This window comes from Oncorhynchus clarkii, chromosome 3 (assembly GCF_045791955.1).
Source record: "Oncorhynchus clarkii lewisi isolate Uvic-CL-2024 chromosome 3, UVic_Ocla_1.0, whole genome shotgun sequence".
Lineage (NCBI taxonomy): Eukaryota > Metazoa > Chordata > Actinopteri > Salmoniformes > Salmonidae > Oncorhynchus > Oncorhynchus clarkii.
Genome location: NC_092149.1, coordinates 11,894,309 through 11,918,517, shown reverse-complemented (window position 1 = coordinate 11,918,517; position 24,209 = coordinate 11,894,309). Strand labels below are relative to the sequence as shown.

Below are 24,209 nucleotides of genomic sequence, written 5' to 3'. Positions count from 1 at the left end.
GAGAAGATTGCAGTTCAACCACTCTGACGTTTCTGCTGGGGCAGACAAACACCTTTCCTACCAGACCTGTGCTGCTACCAGGCCTGTTCTGCTGTCGAAGACTTCTGTGATGATTTTGACCTGTGGTTAAAAAAAGGATTACTGGGATTCTTAAACCGTCACCTTTTACTACATACTACGTTTGGAATAATTCAACTCGCACTGGACCCATTCCCCAGTGAGGGGAAATACACAACAGGCTCCACAATGGCCACCGGACAGTTGAGACAGAATGGTGGTGTGAGGGACGTGATCCCAGAGGATGGCAGTGACAGGGGAGGAAACTGTGGCATTGCAGGGAAGTTGGCTGGAGACCGGGGCAGGACAGAGTGGAGAAGGCTAAACCTGCCCAAAAGGAGTAAGAGTTTAGACTGGAGTGGAAGGGGGGCTAGCCGTGGCGAGGGGCTCAGGACTGGGCTGCTGAGGTTTTCTGGGAACCTAGGGGGGTCCACACTTAAACGAGCAGAGAGTTTGGAGAGTAGGAGGGCAGGAGAGAGCAATGTGTTGTCCAGGGTGAAGGCCTTTAACTCAGTTGGACCAGGGGAAGTGATGAGCCCCGTTGGGGGGTCAGGGCGTTCCGTTGGTGAAGTGGTGTCCCCTGTGGGTCTAGCGTATGTGGCTATATCTCTGGAGAGGGCCAGTGGGGGCCAGTCCCTCCCCACCAGGCTGAGTTCTAGTCCTGGTCCTGGGTCTGGAACCAGAAAACCAGCCGGTGGATCTCTTGGATCCTCCAGGGGTCAGAGTATCTGGGACCGGATACAGAAGCTCTATGGGACTACTGGAACTGATAAAGCTACTAACAGAGATGTGAAGGACTCAACCAGAACCAAGCGTCTCTCAGCACCGGTAGGAGACTGGTCTCTATTGGAGAGGGATGGGGGGGATACAGCAGCCAATCGCAGGAAGTCCACCACAGACTCTGTCTTTGTCTCCCCCCTCTCCTCCCCCTTTTCCTCCCCCCTCAGTGGATTATCCAGGGGGGAGAGGAACGGCCTGCTCTCACACACACCCCTAGTAGAACAGAACACCACACACACACCCCTGGTAGAACAGAACACCACACACACTACACACACACCACAGAGACATCAGCATAGTGCAGTCAAGGTGTCTGGTTTGAGCCCCTCACTGTCTCCAGTGTCAGGGTGTACCACACCCACACTCTCATACAAACCCTCACACACACCCTTAGTGGAGGGGTCATCAGTGTGCATTAGGGACCCCTCACTATCCCCTCCATTAGAAGACAAACAGGAGAGAGGGGAAAAGGAGGTGACAAACACTGTGGGCAAAAAGAGTGGAAGTAGTGAAGACAGCGAAAAGGAGAGAGTAAGGGTGGGGAGCATGGCTCAGGAAAAAGAGAAATGGACTGATGTCGAAGGAAAAGGACACAAGAAAAAGGAGTTGGAGAAGCGAGGGAGAGATAACGCTGAAGTCTTTCTCCCCCAGCACAGACTATCAGTGACACCCACCAGGGACTCTCAGCCTATCACAACGTCCGGAGTAGGGATCACCACAGGGTCAAACCCCCTCCTGACCAATCAGCTTAATGGGAAAACTGACACCTATGACAGGAGCAAGACCCCTGGTAGAGGCGTGGCCAGGGAACAGAGCCTGTCAGAAGATGTGTTTGAAGCCAACACCCCACAGAGGATAACATTACAGAACACAGAAAATACCAAGTTACCTGGGAAACTGGTAGTGCCCTCTGCAGCCAGTGTGAGGAACAAGATCCACCAGTTTGAAGCTCTGACACAGACATCTCAGGTCCCAGTGCCCAACTACCTGAAGCCCAGACGGGCTTTCTCTGTCCCGGAACAGCTCAGTGAGTCTGGAGAGGGGGTCAGCAAGAGTGGGTTGGATAGACAGGTACGCGGGGTGGGGGGAGTATGGGAGAGAGGGAGAGGAGGAAGAGAGGGAGGGATTGTAATTATGGATGGGGGGAGAGGACGAGGAGAAGGAGAAGGGGTAAGGAAGAGTGTGCCAGATAAAGCACTTGGTGGAGGGAGAGGAAGTGAGGTAGTGAGAGAAGAGAGGAAGGCTCATAGAGGGTGGGCGCTGAGGTCTATGTCAGTGGATGAGGTGAGGCTGGGGAGCAGGGAGAGAGGGGGAGTGGGGGAGATGGGGGGAGTGGGGGAGACGGGAGGAGTGGGGGAGACAGGGATAGTGGGGGAGACAGGGGGAGTGGGGGAGACGGGAGGAGTGGGGGAGACGGGGGGAGTGGGGGAGATAGGCAGAGTGGTTTATAGAGGTTTAGTACAGGGAGTGGGGGAGAGCGGGGGAGTAGGGGAGAGCGGGGGAGTGGGGGAGATAGGCAGAGTGGTTTATAGAGGGTTAGTACGGGGAGTGAGGGAGACAGGGGGAGTGGGGGAGACGGGAGGAGTGGGGGAGACAGGGGGAGTGGGGGAGACAGGGGAAGTGGGGGAGAATGCTGTTGTCTCTGGTACGTTTCCCAACCTCGGGGGTAAACTAGACATCCCTCTGAATGGCAAAACCACCAGAGACACTCTGAGAGACTTTTCCATTGATGAGCCAGACCTCCCCAATCACACAGTCACACCCCAGGACTGGAGTAGGAGAGGCACCAACACAAAGACTACTACAGTCACTGCCAAGGATACTTCATCCTCCCAGCTGTCTAACTCTGTGAACAACTCCGATGACGTTCTAGGTGGCCCTGACCAGTCTAGGAGGCCTCACAATAGAGACTCACCTAACCTGCCATCTCCAGTGAGCGATGACGACAAGACACCCACCAACACCCCCCAGAACTCCCCCTTCCACCCCCAGAACACACCTCCCACCTCCCCACACCTCCCCACTACTTCCCTGCAGCCTAAACACCAACAGGGTGTAGATTCAGGTCTAGCTGACCTAAAGAACCCTCCAGTCTCCACACACACAGCCCAGGGTAGGGTCACTACTGACCCTGCTATCCCAGTCTCACACTCTGGCCTGGGGAGGGATTCCCTGTCCCTTCCCCTCACCTCCTCCTCCCCCAACAGCCTACCGCTCCTCCCCACTCTGGCTCGATGGAACTCAGAGGAAGGGGGATGGAGTGATGAGGATATTGATGATGAAGGTACAGAGAAGGACTCAGACTCCACCTACGACTCAGACTCTGCTGAATCGTCGGTGACCGTCACCAGCGCCATGAGCCAATCACATCGCAGGAGCTTCTCTCTCAGGTGGGTCACTTCTGTTTTCAACTGATGATGAAAATACTACGCTAACACAACAAGCACCATGTTTAAAAGTCAATTAACAGCTAGAAAGGTGGGATTATTGTCAGGCTACCTGTTACTTGTTTTTATCTAATCATTCAACTTTATCTTTGAGTTTATTCCCCCACTATGTCTCTCTCTCAGTCTGGCAGAGCTGTGTAACTTTGGAGAGGTGGACTATGATCCCCAGTCTTCCTCTGACAGTGAGGAGTGGCCGTCCAGCCGGTCAGCCAGCCGGTCAGCCAGCCGGTCAGCCAGCCTGTCGTCTGACGTGTCGGCATTGTCCTGTGTGTCTGTCCTGGGCAGTGATGAGCTGAACCGCCTGCTGGACGACGTAAAGAGCCTGGGGGACACAACGCTGCAGGTACCACAACTATCTTCACTATACCAGACTAAACAACCAGCTAAAACATTACATTAGTGTTATTCCATTTGAATTAGCATTAATAATAGCATCAGTATTTGTCAATGCTCAACTGCCATCTTGTGCTGTTGCTGTTCTATCCCCCTCACTCTCTCTCCCCGCTCTATAGAACTATGAGGATGTCCAGGTGGTGGTTCTCCATAAGGATGTTGGTGTGGGACTGGGCTTCACCATGGCAGGAGGAGTGGACCAGAACAAACCTGTCATTGTGAGTACTACTCAACTAGTACCAATGCTTCCATGTTTCTGTGACCGACTCAGGTCGCCCACACAATTCAAGACCACATTAGCCCACTGATCTAAAGCCTAGGCATCATGTTTTTTCACTTCCTGGTCTACTCTGACCTCTGGTGTTTGTCTTCCAGGTCCATAAGGTGTTCCCGGCAGGGGTGGCTGCTAAGGAGGGATCCATCCAGGAGGGAGACAAGGTCCTGTCAATCAACGGCACAGCGCTGTGTGGCTCCTCCCACTGGGAGGTGCTGAGGACACTAAGGAGGGCACGGACTCAGGGGATGGGCGTGGTTGTCTTGAGGAGAGGGGGGGTAACAGACCCCCGTAAGGGAGGAACAGTGACTGATAGTCCAGGAGGGACACAGACAGAGCCTGCTAACACTGGTGAGATGGATCAGCTGGTTGGAGCATTGCAGTAGAACTGTGGTAAAAGTTATCTAAAGCAGAACAACATTGATCAATGTTCCAAAGTCATTTCACAGCTTCTCTCTTCTCACCCTGAACCTGTTGTTTTTCCACAGCTTCTCTCTTCTCACCCTGAACCTGTTGTTTTTCCACAGCTTCTCTCTTCTCACCCTGAACCTGTTGTTTTTCCACAGCTTCTCTCTTCTCACCCTGAACCTGTTGTTTTTCCACAGCTTCTCTCTTCTCACCCTGAACCTGTTGTTTTTCCACAGATTCTCTCTTCTCACCCTGAACCTGTTGTTTTTCCACAGCTTCTCTCTTATCACCCTGAACCTGTTGTTTTTCCACAGCTTCTCTCTTCTCACCCTGAAGCTGTTGTTTTTCCACAGCTTCTCTCTTCTCACCCTGAACCTGTTGTTTTTCCACAGCTTCTCTCTTATCACCCTGAACCTGTTGTTTTTCCACAGCTTCTCTCTTCTCACCCTGAACCTGTTGTTTTTCCACAGCTTCTCTCTTCTCACCCTGAACCTGTTGTTTTTCCACAGCTTCTCTCTTATCACCCTGAACCTGTTGTTTTTCCACAGCTTCTCTCTTCTCACCCTGAACCTGTTGTTTTTCCACAGCTTCTCTCTTCTCACCCTGAACCTGTTGTTTTTCCACAGCTTCTCTCTTCTCACCCTGAACCTGTTGTTTTTCCACAGCTTCTCTCTTCTCACCCTGAACCTGTTGTTTTTCCACAGCTTCTCTCTTCTCACCCTGAACCTGTTGTTTTTCCACAGCTTCTCTCTTCTCACCCTGAACCTGTTGTTTTTCCACAGCTTCTCTCTTCTCACCCTGAACCTGTTGTTTTTCACAGCTTCTCTCTTCTCACCCTGAACCTGTTGTTTTTCCACAGCTTCTCTCTTCTCACCCTGAACCTGTTGTTTTTCACAGCTTCTCTCTTCTCACCCTGAACCTGTTGTTTTTCACAGCTTCTCTCTTCTCACCCTGAACCTGTTGTTTTTCACAGCTTCTCTCTTCTCACCCTGAACCTGTTGTTTTTCACAGCTTCTCTCATCATCCTGAACCTGTTGTTTTTCCACAGCTTCTCTCTTCTCACCCTGAACCTGTTGTTTTTCCACAGCTTCTCTCTTCTCACCCTGAACCTGTTGTTTTTCCACAGCTTCTCTCTTCTCACCCTGAACCTGTTGTTTTTCACAGCTTCTCTCTTCTCACCCTGAACCTGTTGTTTTTCCACAGCTTCTCTCTTCTCACCCTGAACCTGTTGTTTTTCACAGCTTCTCTCTTCTCACCCTGAACCTGTTGTTTTTCACAGCTTCTCTCTTCTCACCCTGAACCTGTTGTTTTTCACAGCTTCTCTCTTCTCACCCTGAACCTGTTGTTTTTCACAGCTTCTCTCATCATCCTGAACCTGTTGTTTTTTCACAGCTTCTCTCTTCTCACCCTGAAGCTGTTGTTTTTCACAGCTTCTCTCTTATCACCCTGAACCTGTTGTTTTTCCACAGCTTCTCTCTTCTCACCCTAAACCTGTTGTTTTTCCACAGCTTCTCTCTTCTCACCCTGAACCTGTTGTTTTTCCACAGCTTCTCTCTTCTCACCCTGAACCTGTTGTTTTTCACAGCTTCTCTCATCATCCTGAACCTGTTGTTTTTTCACAGCTTCTCTCTTCTCACCCTGAACCTGTTGTTTTTTCACAGCTTCTCTCTTCTCCCCCTGAACCTGTTGTTTTTCACAGCTTCTCTCATCATCCTGAACCTGGTGTTTTGACAGAGAACGTAGGCAAATGTGTGTGTGGGAGTCATTTTGACCGTGTGTGTGTCCTGTGTGTCAGGTCAGAGGGTGTGTGTGACGCTGGAGAAGCGCAGCAGAGACCTGGGCTTCAGTCTGGAGGGAGGAGTGGGTTCCAGCCTGGGAGACAAACCCCTCACCGTACAGAAACTCTTCCTGGGTGAGAGGTCAACCTACCTACAAAATATAATAGTATTAATGAACGTTACTTGATCATCTATTTTATTCCTATTGCTGTTTCCCCCCTATTGAAAAAATGATGTATTCTGTTGTCATGTTATCATCTTGTGTAAATATTCTGTTATGTTATCATCTTGTGTAAATATTCTGTTATGTTATCATCTTGTGTATATATTCTGTTGTCATGTTATCATCTTGTGTATATATTCTGTTGTCATGTTATCATCTTGTGTATATATTCTGTTTTCATGTTATCATCTTGTGTATATATTCTGTTATGTTATCATCTTGTGTAAATATTCTGTTATGTTATCATCTTGTGTATATATTCTGTTTTCATGTTATCATCTTGTGTAAATATTCTGTTGTCATGTTATCATCTTGTGTAAATATTCTGTTTTCATGTTATCATCTTGTGTAAATATTCTGTTATGTTATCATCTTGTGTATATATTCTGTTTTCATGTTATCATCTTGTGTAAATATTCTGTTTTCATGTTATCATCTTGTGTAAATATTCTGTTTTCATGTTATCATCTTGTGTAAATATTCTGTTTTCATGTTATCATCTTGTGTAAATATTCTGTTTTCATGTTATCATCTTGTGTAAATATTCTGTTTTCATGTTATCATCTTGTGTAAATATTCTGTTGTCATGTTATCATCTTGTGTAAATATTCTGTTTTCATGTATTTTCAAGAGGACCATAATGGAAATAAGTTTTTAAGTGATTTAAAAACTGCAATAATGCATTGTGTCCACACATATTATGTTTTTAAATGGCCAAATAAATCAAATACACTTACTGTATATCACCACATGGTAGAGGAGCTGACCTTTCTATTGAGGTCATTCAAATGAATGTCTCTTCAGTCAGCAGAAACACGTGTCAAACTCCAAGCTCAGACCATTGGTTATGAGGTGTCTGATAAAGATATCAAGGTCAACATCTACTAACAATAAGCCCCTCATCCCTTTCAGGTGGTCCAGTGAACCAGGTGTCTCCAGGGGACGAGGTGATGGAGATCGAGGGTGTGAGCTTGGTGGGCCTGAGGAGGCTAGAGGCCTGGACCTTGATCAGAACACTGCCCCCTGGGCCTGTGGATGTGGTACTACACCGTCCTCACAAACCACAGTGACAGGAATGAACATTGATATGCACCCTCGATATGCTTATAACAAGGCACTGAAGCATTGTACTCCTATGAGGTTGAAGTGAGGGTTGCCAATCTGATTTTGGATATGTGGTTCGGGTCAACTTCTACCTCAAGTGAGAGGGATGATATGTATTGCAGCAGTCATACGATAACAAAGCACTGAAGAGACCAGTAAACACTGAGGAGAGGGCCTGTCTGTATATAGGGTCAACCCAGGGTATGAAGAGGGAGACAGAGATCATCACAGCGGTCATTTATTTAACGTTGTAGAAATATGCTGTATGTTTCTTTAATACCTAGTCGGCCCATTGTTTTATATGATGAAATGTAAGGAGTTTGTATATGGCTGTTGTAATATATATTGTGACTGGAAAGTTAATAAATCCTACAATAACCCCATGGTTGAAAGCGGTCCCTGTTTAAACACAGTACATGGCGGCAGGTAGCCAAACGGTTAAGCGCATTAGGCCAGTAATCGACTAGGTGTAAAATATGTTGATGTGCCCTTGAGCAAGGCACTTAACCCTAATTACTCCTGTAACTCACTCTGGATAAAAGCATCTGCTAAATTACTCAAATGTACATTGTTTTACTTACAAGGGGCGCTAGAAGATCACATTATCTGGCCACCTATGCATTCCTCCTATAGCTCCTCCCACCAGCCTCCGTGTGTGTGTGTGTGTGTGTGTGTGTGTGTGTGTGTGTGTGTGTGTGTGTGTGTGTGTGTGTGTGTGTGTGTGTGAGTGCATGTGTGCAATGAGGCCCTTAGGTGTAGTTTAGAGGCCTATATGTGTTTATGTAATGTCTCATGTCTCAGTGACACATCGCGTTCGAATTACACTGATTAATGTAATTGATTAACATCACTCATTAATTAGCGACAGGTCAGGTCAGAAGGACGCAACTTGTCAGAAGACGCTGCTCTTGGTGGGGTGGGTTCTCATTGGATGGGTCTCCCTCCCTGACACCTGAACATGTGATAAGATGGCATTAGGCTATAGCCGATGTAATACTAAGCTTAGCTTTTTCTGCCCCTAACAAGAGAATAATGCCAAGTCATTGTTTTCTGCTCCCCAGTGTGACCTTTAGTGAGCTAGTGATACTTCATAACATTTCAACCAAGCTGTGTTTCATTAGTATCTGTCTTCCCTGAGTCATTATCTCCTCATTATCGGTACTGTCTTTTTATTATCCTGAGGGTTTCATCAGGGCCTGTCCAGGAGAAGTGACTTTTCATAACGTTTAGATAGAAATGTATTTTCTAGAGCAGACACATGGGTCTGTCATGTAGAATACAGAGTTGTGCCAGCTCTAAGCACATATTTTCTAATTTAATTTACCTGAAATTGAAGGGCAATTCACTGCCTTCCTCAATTCGGTTAGTTAGCTCTTTCATTTTTCTCTGTGGTTTATTAATTACAGTAGATTACTCAACACTGTTACAAGAGTGGTCAATGTGGTTATATTGACCTATCTTATCACTCTGGTGGAGTTGTCAACACAGGCTTAATTAATGATTAGTGACCTAGTTGGCACAGGCCTACATTAGGTTTGCCAAAAGAACCAAAGGGCAGTGTTGTACGATTGTGAAGTTTGTTTGAATGTACTAATAATGAAGAATCAGAATTTCACAAATGGGCATGCACGCACACGGACACATGCACAAACACACACATGCACACACACAAGCACATGCACACACACACGACACCTTAGGAAATCATGTTGTTAAAGATGCTAACCCCCCGGAAGGTCACATGGTCCTTATCTAATTCCCTGTGGTATCTTTAGGGTCAGGTGGGGTTGTAAACACAACATACAGATATTATACACCACTCTTACACAACGCTCACTCAATATTGAACTGCATTTTACTCAATACAAAGAAGACTAGAGAAACAAGGGAAGACGGTAAGAGATATTGTTGCAATACTTCATTTTCAGCCCAGATAAGTAGATCTCGGGTTAAAACTATAATTATATTTATATTGGAACAAAACAGCTAAAAGGATATGCCTAGCTAGTTACCTTGGGAGCTAGGTAGCTAGTTAGCTTGGTAGCTAGGTAGCTAGTTAACTTGGTAGCTAGTTACCTTGGGAGTTAGGTAGCTAGTTACCTTGGGAGCTAGGTAGCTAGTTAGCTTGGTAGCTAGGTAGCTAGTTAACTTGGTAGCTAGTTAGCTTGGTATCTAGGTAGCTTGGTAGCTTTCAAGATAGCAATATATATCTGGGATCCAACTTTTTTCTTAAATGACTTAGCTGGCTAATTGACTTCCTCAAGCATGGTAAAACAAAGGAGCTCAAATGTTTAATCACACCAAAAACACAGCAGATACTGTTTGTTTAGAAGAAGGATGACATTTAACTAGGATTTAAAACTAGGTTTTGTGCAGTTTAGAGTTAATGGTTATGGAGGCCAAAGTCTGATTGACGAGATCAGATCCGATACTTTAGTTAATGGACAGTCAGCCGTGTGGTTTGTGTGTGTGTGTGTGTGTGTGTGTGTGTAATGTGTGTGTGTGTGGGTGTGTGTGTGTGTGTGTGTGTGTATGGGTGTGTGTGTGTGTGTGTGTGGTTGAATTGGATTTGATGAGGGGACAGGTCGGACACTGATAAAGACGGTAACTAGCTAGTAAAGGAGTGCACGGGGAAAGATGATGACGGACATTAGGCCACAGACAGGTGAAGATGACAGCTGTTATTGACTGAATGACACTTTTTATTTTTGCCTTTGACAGTGTGTGAATACCACTTTGACTACAAGATTCTGCAGAAACCAGTAGATCTGCGTGGGCATCTGATCTGCACAGGGCAACATACACATAATCTGTAGGCTGGCCAGGTGGGAGCTACAGGTTTAGGCACAGATGCGTATAGATGGGACAGGTCCAGGCTAACAAACAGGTATTGGGGATGAAGGAGAGCGGGCAGGTACCAGGTACCTGACGAACCCCTTGGCTCGGGAGTGTTTGGGAGAGCTGCTGGGAACATTTGTTCTGCTGGTGAGTAGCCTAGCTTCTAAAGCCTTACTGTTCAAAATGGAAAACATAAAGCACACTATTTTTATAGACAGAAGAAAAAAAATCTAAATATAATATATATATATATATATATATATGTGTGTAAATATATATATATATATATATATGTATGTGTGTGTCTATATATGTGTGTGTGTATGTCATGCACAGTACAATGAAGTGCTTACTTGCAGGTTTTCCTCTCGACATTGCAACCACAAATAAGAATTGATAACCTGAGTAAACAGTCAGTAGACAAATGACCACCAGTCGACACCACTTATTGCAACCAGGTTCAGACATGCAGTGGTGTAAAGTACTGAAGTAAAAATACTTTAAAGTGCTACTTAAGTTGTTTTGAGGGGTATCTGTATTTTTTTTTAACCATGGTTACTTTTAATCCACTATATTCCTGAAGAAAATAATGTACTTTTTACTCCATACATTTTCCCTGACACCCAAAAGTGCTCATCACATTTTGCATTCTTAGCAGGACAGGAAAATTGTCAAATGTATGCACATATCAAGAGAACATCTGGTCATCTCTACTGCCTCTGATCTGGCGGACTCACTAAACACACATGCTTCGTTTGTAAATGAGTGTTGGAGTGTGCTCCTGGCTATCTGTAAAATAATAATAATAATAATAATAATAATACTAGAATATGGTGACGTCTGGTTTGCTTTATATAAGGAATTTGAAATATTTGTACTTTTACTTTTATTTTAGCAATTACAATTACATTTACAATTACATTTACAATTACATTTACATTTACAATTACAATTACATTTACAATTACAATTACATTTTGGATACTTAAGTACATATAACCAGAAGAGGTTTTAGCTGTGTGGCATCTTTGTTCAACTCTGAGCGGTTGTTTTGGGCCAGGCAAGTTAACCCCCTTCCCATTTTGGCACCTGTACTCTCTACCCAAACCAGATGCAACCGGTTTCAAGAGAGACATCATGTGATATCCTACTGCTGTCTAGTGGATGGACTGGGAATCAGACAGGGAATATAACAATACACAAAACATTAAGAACACCTTAGAGGTTGCTGGATCCAACCCCCGATCTGACAAGGTAAAAATCTGTCGATCCTTCCCTGAACAAGGCAGTTAACCCACTGTTTCCCGGACGGCCGTCATTGTAAATAACAATTTGTTCTTAACTGACTTGCCTAGTTAAATAAAAATAATTTAATATATAAATAATTTTAGAATTAATAAAGATGATTGGTTTTCAAACTGACAAATCTGGTGTTTATGTCAAACAGCTTTGTTATATTTCAGTCTTCTGTGATGTATATAAGTGTAATATTGGGATGAAAAGTCAAAACTGAAAACATTTCATCTCTATACAGTATGTGACATGGTACAGGTGTCTTCTTTTATAACCATGTGTATACTTTTGGTTCCAAGTAGATTTGTTTAAGACTACTAAGAATCACTCTTTGTGATGTTTCACCATAATAAAATGAGAGTTCAGTTCATGTAACAGGGTTGACCTTAAAATTAGGGACAGACGTAAATGATTCACTAATCACATGAAAAATAAATCTTCAGAAATTACTTTTGCAAAGCAACAAAATAACTAGGGTTTTTACAATGATGGTGAAATGATGGGGTTAAGTGGGTTAAAATGTTCCTAAAATAACACATCTTTATTGCATTTACATGATCAAATATCTGATGTATTGAATTCTCCATCTGGCCTATATTAAAGGTCACTTAATTTAATATAACAGGCTTTTAAAATTCAATACTGGTGAACAATTTAGAATTGAAATATCAAAGGGACGCAAAAGGCACTCTTTTCATGGAACGACCCATCTACTTTTAGTAAACTACTTCTCCTTATCTTTAGCCTTCAATAAGCCACAATACACAGACTTGTAAGACTGGTTATCTAAGCTGGTCTCTGTTAAGAGCCTTTGAACGGGTAGAAGGTGCCAGGCTCAATATCGTTACAGTTTATACTGTCATGTTATATATGTTAGTCCATGACCGTTAGACACATGAACAAGCTGTAATAGACCTGTGTGCAGGCTGGAACCTTGCTCAGTCACACAGCCGAGGAAGGGAAAGTGCTAGAACTGGATGTCCTTCTAGCCATGGCTGCAGTTCATGTTCCCTCTCTTTATTTTACAGTATCTCCCTTGAGCTCCTCTCTTTCCCCTCTCTATCACATCCCCTTTACCTCTACTCTACTTGTGCTTTGCTTCTCTAATTCTTTCTCCCTCCCTCCCTCTTTCTCCCCTCCCTACTCTCATCTCCTCCCTCACAGTATTCTTTCAACCTGGAGTCAGGGGTAGACGTAACATAGAAAACTTAAGTGATGTGAATAAATTATGGTTAATACGTGATAAGCAGTAATGGACAGTCACTACCATCATGGGACTTCGTACCCGAAAATGAACCGACCTCAAAAAGCACTAATCGCTCAGCACTAAACATTGAATATCATACTCATTTCAGTATCCCGGATTTATATTTATTATGTTACGTCTAGTCTATGAGACCAGACTGCCTCTTTAATCTAACTTGACTTTATCTCTGCCTCCCTTCTCTCCCCCTTTGTCTTCCTCTAGATGTTTGGCTGTAGTGCATCAGCCCAGGTGAAGACCAGTAGAGAGACTAAGGGACAGTACCTCTCAGCCAACATGGCCTTCTCTGTAGGGGTCATGTCTGCCATGTACCTCTGCAAGGGGGTCTCAGGTAAACCCTACTACACCTTTCATCCCAAACCAACACCCATCCCAATCCTTGGACTAGAATAAATACTGTCATTTTCTCCACTAAACAACAACTCATACAGTATACAGTATGTACAGTACAGAGGAGGCTGGTGGGAGGAGCTATAGGAGGACAGGCTCATTGTAATGTCTGGAATGGAGTAATGGAATGGAGTCAAACGTGGTGTCCATATATTTTATGTGTTTGACACCGTTCCAATAATTTCATTCCAGCCATTACAACGAGCCCATCCTCCTATAGTTGCTCCCACCAGCCTCCACTGGTAGAGTACATTGCTGTTTCAATGACAAACTGACAACCCTAATCCTAAAATGAAAACACACAGCAAATTCTCCAGTGTCAAATCAACACTGACAGCCAAATATGTTATCATGAACATTTTATTATTCAACACAATACAAGTATTTAATAAGTCCTTATTTTGAGGGCCTAGTTTTACCCTGACACAGTAGCCTGCAAATCATCAGGCCTGCAAGTCACATTATGAAGGCTTGCAAAGTGATGTAATTCATATTGGAATACAGACAGAGTGGGGATATTCAACTTTTTGGCTAAACCATCTAAACTGGAACAACCATTTCAATAACGGGCACAATAAATCCAAGTAAGAGATTGGATTAGTTTAGAAAAATGTCTGTTATTTATATTTAAGTAGCATAAGATTAATGGGCAGGGTGCCCTGGGTGAAGCTGCTCCCATACGCTCTGTGTCAGGTGCTGGGAGCTTACCTGGCCTCTGGCCTGGTCTTCCTGGTCTACTATGGTCAGTCAGACACTCACACACCAGTCCCACCAATCACTGGTGTCATGTCAGCTTGTTACATGCATATTCAGTAGCATTATGATATAGTGTTTCATGATAACTATCACTGAACAACCAGCTCCCTCTCTCTCTGTCAGATGCTATCATGGACTTCAGTGAATTTGACAGTGTATGGGGCTAATGAAACGGCGTCCATCTTTGCCACCTATCCCTCCGAGCACCTATCTCTCAGCAGCACCTATCTCTCAGCAGCACCTATCTCTCAGCAGCACCTATCTCTCAGCAGCACCTACCTCTCAGCAGCACCTATCCCTCAGAGCACCTATCTCTCAGCAGCACCTATCCCTCCGAGCACCTATCTCTCAGCAGCACCTATCCCTCCGAGGACCTATCTCTCAGCAGCACCTATCTCTCAGCAGCACCTATCTCTCAGCAGCAGCATCCTAGACCAGGTCAGACCAATATGATACAGTACGAAGCAGGAACGGATGATGGTGTGTTGTCACTAACTCAAAAGGCACTCACTCATCTGAGCCATCTTTGTTGCAGGTGAATGGTAACAGCTGAATAAGATGAGAAAAAGAGGAAACCCGCACACTGATCTTGATAGTATCACTGCTCTTTAATAACTTTACGTATCGACTTCTAGGCCTTCCTCAGAGCGTTTGGCCTTCGTCACTAACCTCCACAGCCACAAAGTCATAAACCCTGCCTATTTTCCTACATTTCTCTTCTTAAAATGAGATTTTAAACCTATCCCTAGCCTTAAAACACACTGCTAACCTTATGCTTAACCCTAACCTTAAACCACACTGATAACCTTATGCTTAACCCTAACCTTAAATTAAGATGACATTATCATTAACTCACTAGCTTTAAGCACCAGCTGTCAGAGCAGCTCACAGATTACTGCACCTGTACATAGCCCATCTATAATTTAGCCCAAACAACTACCTCTCCCCCTACTGTATTTATTTATTTATTTTGCTCCTTTGCACCCCATTATTTTTATTTCTACTTTGCACATTCTTCCACTGCAAATCAACCATTCCAGTGTTTTACTTGCTATTTTGTATTTACTTCACCACCATGGCCTTTTTTTTGCCTTTACCTCACCTCATTTGCTCACATCGTATATAGACTTATTTTTCTACTGTATTATTGACTGTATGTTTGTTTTCCTCCATGTGTAACTCTGTGTTGTTGTTTGTGTCGAACTGCTTTGCTTTATCTTGGCCAGGTCGCAGTTGTAAATGAGAACTTGTTCTCAACTTGCCTACCTGGTTAAATAAAGGTGAAATAAATCAAATCAAATAAAAAATTGTTACGATACAGACAATGTTGACTTTGTGGCTGTGCTATCTAGTGGAAACCATAATGGTGTCATAAATGTGAACATTCTGAAACATAAGAAAGCTAAATTAAACTGAATATTGTTTTTAACAACTGACTCTGAGAGCTTTGTTCTATCTGTATAAGTTTCTATCTGCATTTTGTCCAGATTGAGTTATTTTTATTTATTATTTATTTAACCAGGTAGGCCAGTTGAGAACAAGTTCCCATTTACAACTGCGACCTGCCCAAGATAAAGCATAGCAATTCGACACATACAACAACACAGAGTTACACATGGAATAAACAAAACATACAGTAAATAATACAGTAGAACAAAAGAAAACAAAAAGTATATATACATTGAGTGCAAATGAGGTAAGATAAGGGAGTTAAGGCAATAAATAGGTCATGGTGGCGAAGTAATTACAATATACCAATTAAACACTGGAATGGTAGATGTTCCAGAAGATGAATGTGCATGTAGAGATACTGGGGTGCAAAGGAGCAAGATAAATAAATACAGTATGGGGATGAGGTGGGTAGATAGATGGGCTGTTTACAGATGGGCTATGTACAGGTGCAGTGATCTGTGAGCTGCTCTGACAGCTGGTGCTTAAAGCTAGTGAGGGAGATATGAGTCTCCAGCTTCAGAGATTTATTGACATAGCCTTGTTCTGTTCAATGTTCTCTACCTATATAGTACCCTAAATAACCCAATTCATGTTAAGTTCAAACAAATACAAGATAACATTGTTGACACCATTCAAACCAATGAGGGATTGGTACTTTAATTAAGCCAATTATCTCAGAATTATCTTTTTGCAGATAGAACCTTTATCGTCCCAGGCTCCCAAAATGTCTCATATTCTATAGGTGGTGGCCACTGCCATGTTGATGCTCTGCATCCTCCCATTGGATGACCAGAAGAATAGTCCTGACCCCGACGCTCTGATCCCGCCCATCGTTGCCGTGGTAGTCCTGGGGATCGGCATGTCGATGTCGTCCAATTGCGGCGGAGCGATAAACCCTGCCCGTGACCTGGGGCCACGCCTCTTGACACTGACCGCCGGCTGGGGCACTGAGGTGTTCACGTAGGTCTAACACACAAACACCTTTTGACCTGAGTCAGCAGGTGTGCAACATGTCAGCAGGTGTGCAATATTACAGGAAGTGGTCAGTAGGTCAGTTAAGTGCACGGGAGAGAAGAGTGAACCATATGAAAGGAGTGGCATACTCCTGGACTAGAGGTAGATCTGGTTAGTGTGTTTGTGTGTTTGTGAATGTGTTGGTGCCAAGTGTGCCACGTACAGGAGGCTGCTGAGGGGAGGATGGCTCATATTAATGACTGAAATGGAGTGAATGGAATGGTATCAAACACATAGAAACCATTCCATTTATTCCATTCCGGCCATTACTATGAGCCGGTTCTGTCACGTTCTGACCTTAGTTCCTTTTTATGTCTTTGTGTTAGGTTGGTCAGGGCGTGAGTTGGGGTGGGTAGTCTGTTCTTTTTTCTAGGTTGTTATATTTCTATGTGTTTGGCCTAGTATGGTTCTCAAACAGAGGCAGGTGTCATTCGTTGTCTCTGATTGAGAATCATACTTAGGTAGCCTGTTTTCCCCATTTTGGTTGTGGGTGTTTCATTTCTGTTTAGTGTTTGTTCACCTGGTAGAACTGTTTCGTTTTCTATTTGTTATTATTTTGTGTAGTGTTCAGTTTGTTCAATTAAAACATGACGAACATTTACCACGCTGCATTTTGTCCACCTCTCCTTCCACCAACGAGAAGCGTTACAGGTTCTCCCCAATTAAGGCACCTGTGGTGCCAAGTGTGCCCGTAAGGCACTTTACGTCTATAGGAACATCTACCACCGGATACCAATGCTAGACCAGGCACATGACGGACACACATGGCACAGACACCATATTTCAATTTGGAACTGGGCACGAGTTTTTAAAGTGAAGTTAATTCACTTGCAGACTTGGAAACAAATCCTCCCTCCTCCTCGTCTCTCTAGGTGTTATAACTTCTGGTTCTGGGTTCCCATGATGGCTCCTCTGCTGGGAGGGATGGTGGGCTCTGGGATGTATCTGGTCTTCATCGCATGGCACCTGCCCGACCTTCCAACGAACCCTCCCATAGATAGCTCCTCTACCAAGCCCACCACGGAGGTGTGGAAGCAGCCCCCAGCACCAGAGAAGGAAGGGGTGGAGTTGAAAACTGTGGTTTTCTAGAAAGGGTAGAGAGAGTCAGGCCGACTGTTGAAGTGAGATTGAAATGAAAAGATTTTCGCTCAATCACTGAATTCCAACTGACTTGCAAGAGACTCCTACTAGATGTGACCCACTGGGCAAAAACTGGTGAATCAATGTTGTTTCCATGTCATTAGAACCCTAAAATGAATGGGATGATGTTGAATCAACGTGAAAAACTGATTGGATTTGCAAAAACTCGTCAATATAACGGAATTTCATCTTATTTTCACCCAACTTTTCACCTAATTCCAATGTTGTTGATTTCATGTTGAATTCACGTTAGTTGACAACCCAACCAAATGTCAATCAAAACTAGATGTTGAATTGACTGCTTTGCCCAGTGGGGAGACATTTCTCTGGCTGTTTCCTATAGGAGAAAGGACATGCTAACAGATTGATGGGAGAACATTTGTCCAAGCCTCCTCTCCTGTCATTTTGTTCTATTGACATGCTACTGCTGATTGAGGATCAGGTGTATATATTAGTAGTGAGCTTCAAAAACACACAGTCAGAGGTGAAAGCAGAAGTTGATACTATGATTAGAGCCAGTCGTTCTGGTTGTTTTTTGAGGGTTTTATCTTTGACAGGTATTTACAACATTATCCACTGGGTTTGCTTCAGGGAGAAAATCCAAGGAAACGCTCTTTAATTGAAACAAGCTGTCTCCAATCAATAATTCATTGTTTGGTTGTGAGTGAGTGTTTCGGGGAGGTGTAGCTCAAGTCAGGGGAGGTGTAGCTCAAGTCAGGGGAGGTGTAGCTCAAGTCAGGGGAGGTGTAGCTCAAGTCAGGGGAGGTGTAGCTCAAGTCAGGGGAGGTGTAGCTCAAGTCAGGGAGGTGTAGCTCAAGTCAGGGGAGGTGTAAGCTCAAGTCAGGGAGGTGTAGCTCAAGTCAGGGGAGGCGTAGCTCAAGTCAGGGGAGGCGTAGCTCTATGAAAGTAATTGCACAAAGCCTATTATTTGGCAGAGAATGCTATTTGTTTACTGAACAAAAGTATAAACGCAACATGTAAAGTGTTGGTCCCATGTTTCATGAGCTGAAATAAAAGATTCCAGAAATGTTCCATACACAAAAAAGCTTATTTCCCTCATTTTGTGCACACATTTGTGTACATACCTGTTAGTGAGCATTTCTCTTTTGCCAAGACAATTCATCCACCTGACAGGTGTGGCATCTCAAGAAGCTGATTAAACAGCATGATAATTACACAGGTGCACCTTGTGCTGGGGACAATAAAAGGCCACTCTAAAATGTGCAGTTTTGTCACACAACACAACGCCACAGGTGTCTCAAGTTTTGAGGGAGTGTGCAATTGACACGCTGACTGCAGGAATATCCACCAGAGTTGTTGCCAGATAATTGAATGTTCATTTCTTTACCGTAAGCCACCTCTAGTGTCGTTTTTGAGAATTTGGCAGAACGTCCGACCAGCCTCACAACCGCAGACCATGTATAACCTTCTTCACCTGCAGGATTGAGACCAGCCACTTGGACAACTGATGAAACTGAATATTTCTGTCTATAATAAAGCCCTTTTGTGCGGAAAAACTCATTCTGATTGGCTGGGCCTTGCTCCCCAGTGGGTGGGCCTATGCCCTCCCAGGCCCACCCATGGCTGCGCTCCTGAGCAGTCATGTGAAACCCATAAATTGGAGCTTAATGAATTTATTTAAATTGACTGATTTCCTTATATGAACTATAACTTATTCAAATCGTTGCATGTTGCGTTTATATTTTTCAATAAAGATCAGTGATTATACACCTCACTTTGCTCAAGCTGATTCTCTCCAAGACTCAATCCCTGATCATTGGAGGTTGTAAAATGGTGCAATTAGGACAGTTCATGGGGAGAAGAGATGAATCCAACCAGAAAAAAACTCTAAATCACAATATCGCTTGAAAAAAAGAACACCAATGAAAACATTTCTGAAAAACCTGCAATGTAGCATTATAATATAAATGGAACGACAGGACACACAGCCATCGGAAATCAAATAAACACATTACACTGTCTGAGAAGAACACACATCATTGTGTGTCAGTGTATTTTTCTGTAGTTTATGGAGATGCTTTCAGTTGTTGTTTTTTTACCTCCGTTCATTACATGTGTCAATGAATGCAAACATTTTGGGATTGTCAACTTTTTTGAGGGATGTTGGCACTTGCAAAAGCCATATCCTCAGCATTTACGTTTTTACTTTTATTTCTGTGGCAAATGAAAATGGCTACTTTGTTCGGAAATAGGCTAATTGTGTGTGTATATATATATATATACTGTGTATATATATATATATATACAGTGCCTTGCGAAAGTATTTGGCCCCCTTGAACTTTGCGACCTTTTGCCACATTTCAGGCTTCAAACATAAAGATATAAAACTGTATTTTGTTGTGAAGAATCAACAACAAGTGGGACACAATCATGAAGTAGAACGACATTTATTGGATATTTCAAACTTTTTTAACAAATCAAAAACTGAAAAATTGGGCGTGCAAAATTATTATTAGTAACTGGGACTGAGGAGCAGGCCATTTTCTCTGGGCACCTTTTCATCCAAGCTACTCAATACTGCCCCTGCAGCCATAAGAAGTTTTAACAATCCACCCTTAATGACTAAATAATACACACTAATACATCAAACACTATATTGAAACATAAATGGTATCCAAGAATATTTCAAACCAATACATGTATGTATATTCGATATTCATCAATGACTGTTATAGACCTATATCCAATTATAAAGCTTCCTGTTAGGATTTTTATTACAATCCTCATAAAAAAACAGTCTAAACATTATCCCCTTGTTTCATGTGTCTCTTCTCAGGCCGGTGTTAGCTGGTCCCCTGCAAGAAGGTGAGGTGCCGGAGGTCCCTCCGCCCCCTCTGGACATCGAGGGGTCCCCAGCGTACACAGTACGTGCTATTCTGGACTCTAGACGCCGGGTGAGGGGCCTGCAGTACCTCATGGACTGGGAGGGGTACAGTCCGGAGGAGAGGTGCTGGGTACCGGTGGGGGACATCTTGGATCCGTCACTGTTGAGGGATTTCCTTCGCCTCCATCTGGATCGTCCTGTACCTTGCCCTCCGGGTCGCCCTCAAGGCCGGTGTCGGCGCGCTGGAGGAGCCGCGCGTCGGAGGGGGGGGGGGGGGGGTACTGTCACGACTCCTACCGAAGGTGGCTCCTCTTCCTGTTCGGGCGGAGCTCGGCGGTCGTCGTCACCGGTCTACTAGCTGCCACCGATCCCTTTTCCCTTTGCTGTTGGTTTTGTCTCATTGGTTTCACCTGTTTCTGGTTTCTGTTTTTAGTTGGGCTATTTAAGCCGGTAAGGCCCGTCTGCTCTTTGTGCAGGCTTATTTTTCCCACTGTGTTTATGTGTGGTAGTGTGTTACATTTAGTTTGTTTCTCCGGACTAGTTGGGTCCTGGCTTTGGGCCAATAGTTTATGTGCGCCCGGTATTGGCATATACAATTTTCTCCTGCGTCTGACTCCGCACCCACTACGCCCAAGTGCGTCACACCTGTTGGCTTGGATTAGGTTCTAAATACTTAACATAAATCTACCATTAATCCAAGGCTATGCCATTTCTTTCTTCTCATTGGTTCAAATTACAAATATGTCGAAGAACTATAAACTCGTTCATAATTATCAATTACACAATTTACCTTGAAATCAGTATTACTAATGACCTTAAATTCATTATCCAAATGGCCCTCCCATTTGGCTGATCAGACCACATCAGACCACCCCTTTTACAGTCGTGTTTCCTACTATATTATACAAATGAAAGAAAAACCATAAAACATTTTCTACATTGTGTATCCCAGGTCTCCAGAACATTCCCTTTATCAAAAGAAGTCACGTGTTTAATTAAAACTCAGAAAATAAACTTCTAATATTCCTTGTGTGTGTGTACCCCTTTAAGATATCGTCTCTATGAAAAATGGAAATCTCCTCAAACCCAAAGACTACCCCCAGGTTCTAAACAAACAAAACATTTCCAGGCCATTTCAATTTGGTAGAAATATGCCTCTATCTCACTCGCTCCCTTCAAGATTACAGCCCCAAGAAAACATTTCAAAAGAAATACAATGAAGCACTCCTTTTCACAGAAAAAAACCCTTGGTCAGCATTCGTTACACTACCCCGATTCAGAAACCCAAACGTTGACTACAAACAAAACCTAATAATAGTGATATCTTCTCATTGTACTCCCTCCAATCATTAGTTTTAAATTTCCTCAATGGTTATATGTACTTAATTGAGCATGCACTACTACCCTTGGTTACAATACTGTACTATAAATCTAAGAAATTCCCCTACTATTTGACTAGTTTAGCCCAAGCTTGCTTTGCAACATTAAACCGCTTTCAGTCTGTCTGCAAACAGTCTCTCAAAGTGCTTGACATGAATACCCTGCCATTAGACCCCCATAACTGTGATTAATGTGCACTGTCCCTGCAAAATAAAATAAACTCAACCTGCAATCCACTTTACTGGCCTGACATTGTTCCACGTAATGGAAACAGATTATAATGTTAGAATACCTTAACTTCCTGTTAAATTTCATTGGTGTTACCTAAACAATCAAACCAAGAATCAATAACCAGAAACTATCACAAAACTTTTACGATTCAACTTTTCAGACCTGAATATCTTACAGCCAAATATAGCCCAGTGAGCATGACTAACTCTGACAAAAATATAACCTCCCCTCCAACCACGTTCTGAGAGAGAAAACATATTTCAACCCTGCAGGGGTTGAAAACACAAAACGCAGAAATAAAAATATAAATCATGCCTTACCTTTGACGAGCTTCTTCTGTTGGCACTCCAATATGTCCCATAAACATCACAAATGGTTCTTTTGTTCAATTTATTCCGTCGATATATATCCAAAATGTCCATTTATTTGGCACGTTTGATCCAGAAAAACACTGATCCAACTTGCGCAACGTGACTACAAAATATCTCAAAGTTACCTGTAAACTTTGCCAAAACATTTCAAACTACTTTTGTAATACAACTTTAGGTATTTTTTAAAGTAAATAATCAATAAAATTGAAGACGGGATGATCTGTGTTCAATACAGGAAGAAAACAAACTGATGCTACCTCTCTGGTCACACGCCTCTATCTAACAGTACACTTGAAGTGACCCTCGTTTTGAACAGGGCTACTTTTTCATTACACAAAGGAATAACCTCAACCAATTTCTAAAGACTGGTGACATCCAGTGGAAGTGGTAGGAACTGCAAGAAGGTCCCTTAGAAATCTCGATTCCCAATGAAACCCACCAGTGCCCCTGGTGGCCCCATTCTTTGGGGCTATGGTAGGTGAGGCTCTTCTTTGAGCTGCACCACCCACCACTGCAACTGGAGTCCGATGGGCTCTATCTGGAGAACAAGATGGCGCCCGGTCTGGAGGCAATGGACCTGGGCCTGAAGTCATTCCCCAAGGACATATGATCTCAATCTCTAGCTGTTATACAGCTGGACATAGAAAAGGCTGCCCATCTGAAGGAGAAAGTCAGCCATCTTTTCTGTACTCCTCTCCTCTCTCTCTCTATCACTCTCTCTCCATCTGTCTGTGTTCTCTCTTTCTCCTGAACTTGTTCTTCCCTTCGTCCTTCTACCTTGCTTCTGTCCTTCTCAACATATTCCTACATTTTCCCCTCTCCTGATTCCTGCTTTAGTACTCTATTGATTTGTAATTTGATGATGAAGAAAGGTGTGTGTGTTTGAGGAATATGGTTGTATGAGAGTGCTTATTTGTACAGTTTTGGCCATTGTAGTCAAAAGTTATAGTGTACGTGTTGAGATTGTTTTGGGCTGTGTTTTGTGAGTTCAGAATAAATTAAATATAAAATATTGGTTTGATTTGTAGCTATGAATATCAAAAGCTGGAGAAAAAAATCGCTGCAGCTTTGGTGCTGATGTTGCGCCCCAAAATATGGGCTGTTGCTGTTACCGACCAGTGACAGCAGGGGGCGCTATGAGATAAATAATATAAAGCACATGGCTGAAAGGCTGTTGTTCAATAATAACCTTCAAATGCAATATTGAGGCGGGAGGTTTTGTGAAATTATGGTGACAAAAAAGGAACTCTCAAAAGTTCCCCAAACTGTAATAACTAGATGTCGACATTGTTGAATAATTAAAATAAAAAATAAAATATCTCCCTGACATTACAAAGAGAATAGTCTATTTCCTCATGAGATGAAATTATAGAAATTGCTTGAATATGCGTAGGAGGGTGGTCGAAGTAAGCATCGCCCCTCCTTCCTGTTTCTCTCCCTGGTTGGAGAAAGAAAAGCTCTTTCACCTCGCCAGCATGTCTGTGTATCAGCACGGCGCATCCACAGTGCCTGCCTGTATCATCTACCTCCGTGGCCTTACAAACAAGGGCAGGCGTGTCATCAACATTTAAACAGCAGCATGAACCCAGCGAGAGGACTTGGATGTTGCTGACAGAAATGTGCACATAGCGTGGACTTGAAAAGGTAGGTTCCATAGCCAGCCAGTCGACAAATGTAGGCTAGCCAGCTAAACAATTGAATGTCAGGTTCTTTGTTTATTTCGCAGAGATTCTGATTGAGCTAGTTTAGCTAGCCATTAACAATGCATAAT

The 24,209-nt window shown here is 43.4% G+C and overlaps 1 protein-coding gene and 1 pseudogene across 1 annotated transcript in view; both read left to right on the top strand.

The window, feature by feature from the left end:
* The window catches only part of LOC139405603 (uncharacterized), a 21,829-nt gene extending 13,982 nt beyond the window's left edge, over positions 1-7,847 (top strand). The window contains exons 2-7 of the mRNA XM_071148011.1: positions 1-3,227; positions 3,408-3,627; positions 3,797-3,895; positions 4,053-4,302; positions 6,155-6,271; positions 7,273-7,847. The exon at positions 1-3,227 is cut by the window's left edge and continues 232 nt beyond it. Of these exons, the coding sequence (XP_071004112.1) occupies positions 247-3,227; positions 3,408-3,627; positions 3,797-3,895; positions 4,053-4,302; positions 6,155-6,271; positions 7,273-7,430 (3,825 nt within the window). The 5' untranslated portion in view covers positions 1-246 and the 3' untranslated portion in view covers positions 7,431-7,847. The remainder of the gene's footprint in view (positions 3,228-3,407; positions 3,628-3,796; positions 3,896-4,052; positions 4,303-6,154; positions 6,272-7,272) is intronic.
* Positions 7,848-13,728: 5,881 nt separating this feature from the next.
* LOC139405602 (aquaporin-10-like) lies at positions 13,729-23,048 on the top strand (annotated as a pseudogene).
* The last annotated feature ends 1,161 nt before the right edge of the window (positions 23,049-24,209 follow it).